Source organism: Hipposideros armiger, unplaced genomic scaffold (genome assembly GCF_001890085.2).
Source record: "Hipposideros armiger isolate ML-2016 unplaced genomic scaffold, ASM189008v1 scaffold_513, whole genome shotgun sequence".
In the NCBI taxonomy this organism is placed as follows: Eukaryota; Metazoa; Chordata; class Mammalia; order Chiroptera; family Hipposideridae; genus Hipposideros; species Hipposideros armiger.
The window spans coordinates 564,810-569,819 of NW_017731863.1; the positions used below are offsets into that span (position 1 = coordinate 564,810).

General features: G+C 41.7%; 1 protein-coding gene across 1 annotated transcript in view; it reads right to left on the minus strand.

Annotated features, from left to right (window-relative positions):
• Positions 1-1,904, minus strand: part of MRPS35 (mitochondrial ribosomal protein S35) — a 38,429-nt gene extending 36,525 nt beyond the window's left edge. The window contains exon 1 of the mRNA XM_019668018.1: positions 1,741-1,904. Coding sequence (XP_019523563.1) covers positions 1,741-1,852 — 112 coding nt within the window. The 5' untranslated portion in view covers positions 1,853-1,904. The remainder of the gene's footprint in view (positions 1-1,740) is intronic.
• Between the last annotated feature and the right edge of the window lie 3,106 nt (positions 1,905-5,010).

A 5,010-nucleotide genomic window follows, 5' to 3' on the forward strand; every position in this document is an offset into this window, starting at 1 on the left:
TATCCGAACCGAGGCCCTGCTGCTCAGAGCTGGCGTCCCAAGCCAGTTCTTAACCAACCGTGCCACTCGGCCGGCCCTGTAAAATATTTTTAATATACAGTACAGCCTCTGGAAGGGTAAACAGCAAACTGGAGGGAGTGGGTATGAGGGTGGTGAGACTCCTGAAGACTTAACTTTCACATTTCTGTACTTGAATTTTTACACCAGAATGCAGATTTTTTTAAAAGAGAGAGAAAACAGTATTTTTTTAAATCAGCAAAAGCTTCACATTTTTATTTTTATTAAAAATATAGTTAAGTCTGATTTATATCATCCAGCTGTTTATAACATGAATACTTACAATTTGTAATGGACTCTTCAAAATCTCAGTAAGTTTACACTTTAGTATAGAAAACTTTGTCACAGCATTGTTTCCTTGGAATTAGTTGAAGTCATTTCCATTTTACAGATAAGAAAACAGAGTTAAGCCCCTAGACTCTGCTCTTAAGAGCTCTGGGGCTCAAACCCACATCTGATTCCAATTTGAATACTTTTTACTACGATACTACACCACCTTCTTGATAGCTTACTCTACACAGCTTTGCTGCAGACAAAGGTTGCTACATGCAACGAAACATTAATTGGGGATTATAACCTTCTAGGCACATTCAAAGTGGGAATAATTATTGTTTAACAACTTCAGGAGATGTCTCCTGGGTCTATTCATGTTCAGTTACTGAAGGCAGAGGGTTTAAATGCTTTCCTTGATCTTTTGGTGTCCTGGAATGAAGAATGTCAAAGACAAATTTAGTTCTGCCTGTTATTATTATTAAATATTAATATTAAAATATTAATATTTAAAAAGTTGGAAGTACCACATTCCAATTGTGTTATATGTTATATCCTTCACTCAATCATCAGCAAATGCTACATGCTTTTACTTTCTACTAGTCCTAAATTTGACCTATTCACTCCTCCCCGTCTACCACTTTGGTCCAGACCACCTTTTTCTCTCATCTGGTTTATTATAATAGCTCCCTACCTGTCCCCTTAGGCTCTGCTTCCACTCTGTCCTCCCTACAATCTAGTCTCCCTCTAGCAATCAGGTGAGGTTTTTAAAGGGTAAATGAGATCAAGGCATTTGTCTCCCCATATCACTCAATAAAATCCAGTCCTTACAAGTATGATCTGCTTGATCTGTTTGCCAGCCAATTCCCCAACCTCGTCTCCTGTCACTCTCCCTCTGTTCCATCCACACCAGCCTCGTTTGCTGTGCCTCAGACATATCAAATGCACTCCCGTGTCAAGCCCTTTACATTTGCAGTTCCCTCTGCCCGGAACACTCTTGCAGGTATCCGCACTGATGCTCTCTCTTCATTCAGATTTCTGGTTAACTGGCCCCTTCTCATTGAGGCCTTCCTGAANACACTACCAAGCACCAGTCAGTAGAGAGAGACCCTGTGCCAGTGGCCCGGGAGCGGAGAACCAAAGCGTGCAGGCCACTGGGAAAGGAGCGAAACAAGCTCGCGGCGCCCACCAAGCCCCGAAGCAGACATCAGCGGCTAGAAATAGGCAGACACCCGCGCAGACGACCGACCCACATCCACAGCTTTCCTACGAGGCGGGCCGGCAACAGGCGGGTAGAGGACGTACCCGCCTCCCCCGGGCGTTGCTGGCTCCGCCACCGCGGCAGCCATCAAGTGTCCACTACTCCGCCCTCTCACCTCCCCAAAGCCCGGAGGCGACGCAGCAGACACTCACGCGGGCCTGGTCTCCCGGCAAGAGTGGCTGGAGACACGGCAGTGGAGAAGGCACGCAGGGTCCGGGCCCCCGGCTGCAGGGTGAACCATGCGGGGAACACGGCGGCCGCCATGGCTGCGGAGACGGCAAGCCGCGGAGGACAAGCGCAGTCGCGCGTCAAGGGGCGGGTCTGAGGCCCCAGCGCGCAGGCTCGCCCCGCCTGGCCCCGCCCCTAGGGTGTAGAAACAGGACCCACGTGGGCCTGCGAAATCAGATCCCGAGTCAAAAGTTCACCCCCACCCAAAACCGAAAAAAAGTAATGAAAAGGAAACAAAATATTTTTTTTTTTTAAATCGACGCAGTCAGTCAGACGAAGGACAATTGAAAATAATGAGCATGAGGGTTGGGGAAAATGTGGCTAACAGGGCACGTGTGGTCTGGGTGGGACCTCCTTGGCCTGCAGTCAGGCAGTTTACCCTAGGGCCCTGCCCTTTTGCAGTTGCTGCTTTTCTACACTTTTCTTGGATTAAAGAAAGTATTCAGCTAGTGCACATGATATGCTCCAGGGGGAGAGGCAGTATCCGATAGTAGTTAAAAAGGACGGCCTCTTGAGCCAGACTACTTGAGTTTAAAACTTGGCTTGGCCACGTCTACGCTGTGTGAGTCTACTCCAGTTAATACAGACAAACTTCTGGGGACAATATTGGCGTAGAGCGAACATCCTGTGTATATAGGCTGTAACTGTTTTCAATGATTTGGTTAGCTCTTGTGTAGATCTGGTTAGAATTACAAAAACTCCTTCTTAGGACCTAGAAAACAGTGGTCATTCTTTAATGAGCTCTCTTTATTTTCTACCCTAGGATGGATTAACATACAACCCTTAATAAAATCATCCTCTATTTTTTCAACCAGTATGTATAATATTTAATCAATGTACAAAATTATAACAAGAACTGGGAACAAACACAACTGACTTTTGAAAAGCATACAGCCAGTAGAGCAGAACTATGCAGGTGTCCCAGGGTATTCTACTTGTGAGCATTCAATGTGCCATGGGCATCCATCAGTATGTGAGGTGAAAAAATGGCATTATAGGGACAAATATTTGTAATAATCACCACCCTCATCTTTTCTGGCCTCTTACCATCCCATTATTGTTCCAAAGCAGAAGTATGGTGTATTCGTTTTCTAAAGCTCTTATATCAAGGTACCACAAACTGGGTGACTTATAACAACAGAAATTTATTCTCTCACAGTTCTAGAGGATAGAAGTCTAAAACCCAGGTGTTGGCAGGATTGGTGGTTCCTTCTGGAAGTTCTGAGGGGAGAATCTGTTTATGACTCTCTCCTAGATTCTGAGGGTTGTTGGCAATCCACAGCATTCCTTGGCTTGTAGACACATCATTCCAATCGCTGCCTTTATCTTCACATGGTGTTCTCCCTTCCTCTAGTTTTAAGATTAAAAGGATGGCCTTTTAGTCAGATGAATATGGGGTTTGAATCCAGGCTCTGTTTCTTTGTGATCTTAGGCAAGTCTACTTAATATCTCTGAGCTTCAATTTCAAGGAAAATAGGAACAATAATGTCTTATCCAGGACCGTTGAGATTGAGTTTATTTCAGAAGGTGCAATATAAATGGTGCCATTGGAATTAAGCTCAGCATCAATACAACAGCCACTTTTTCTCTCTCGAGTTTGTATACCAGGGGTGCCAAAAAAAAATGTATACACATAACTTGTATTCATCTTTTGTTATTGGTATATATCGAGTATTATAATTTTAATAGTTTTTTCTTTTCTTAAAATGTGCATACATTTTTTTGGCATCCTCTGTATTTTAGTACGATAAAGTGCAAGGCCTATACTGTAGAAATTTTGGGTCAAAAGTGGTGTGAATCCTTATAGACTTAGTTTATATTAAGAGAATTCTCAATTTCCGAGCAAGATGTTAAGAGACTTGATCCTCAGTGTACCTTCCTATCTATGCTTTCTGTCTTTTGTTTTATTCTCTCCCTAAGAATAAAATGGATAGATATGACTCAAATTAGAGCAGACAGAGAAACACTTCTTATTGTTTTCCCAGGCATCAAGTACAATAAAGTTCATTCTATATTAAAAGTTAAAAACTCATTTGTAGGGCTGCCAGTTAGCTCACTTGGTTAGAGCGCAGTGCTCACAACACCAAGGATGCTTGTTCGATTCCCACATGGGCCACTGAGCTGTGCCCTCCACAACTAGATTGAAACAATTACTTGACTTGGAGCTGATGAGTTCTGGAAACACACATTATTCCCCAATAAAAAAACAAAAAAAACAAAAAAAGACAACATCATTTGTAATGCTATCAAAAGGCAATATGTTTCGTGCAGTATAAAGAGTAAAGCATGTACTATCTATACTTGGAGTTACTAAGAGTTACATAATTTTTCAATTGGAAACGATCTTAAAGTGCAATCACTCATGATAAAATCTTTTCTTCAGCCTTCATGACCAAATAACCCAATATATTGTAGAAACCAAACTGGTCTCATGGGCATGTGACTTGCACTTAGAAGAGCTCTATGCTTGCTTAAATTCCCTGCTGTCCTTGTCTTGAAATTTTTAATAAATTTTGAACAAAGGGCCCCACATTTTTCTTTTGCACTGAGCCCCACAAATTATATAACCAGTCCTGTGTAGAACAATTTTAAATATTAAGGCTTTTTATAATATGTGTTTATTATATTTAAAACCTGGATTAATCCAATGATTATCAGAGATTTACTTTTAATGAAAACTAATTTCTTTATGGGGTGGCTGGTTAGCTCAGTTGGTTAGAGTGTGGTGCTGATAACACCAAGGTTGCCAGTTTGAGCCCCTCATGGGCCACTGAGCTGTGCCCTCCTTTTAAAAAAACAAAAACAAACAAAAAACCCCAAAAGTAACTTCTTTATAAAAAGTGAGTGAACAAGGTATGACTATTCACAAGCATGGTAAATAGAAAATGCAAATATCCAGGTATGTGGATGGACTTTGCAACCTAAAAAGCCATCAAAACAGTGTTGCTTAAATGTTATGGTATATACATACAATATCAACTACTACTTAGACACATGTGATAAACCCTGGTTAAACCTTAGAATTACCTCAGGGAATATTAAAATAATCATTTAGGGCCCCTCCTTCTGAGATGCTAATCAATTGGTGTAGGTGCATTTGGAGCATTGGTGTTTTTTGGCTTTTAAGTTCCCCAAGTAAATCTAATATGCAGACAGGACTGAGAACCATTGATGTCAGCCTTAAAAAGAAGTGA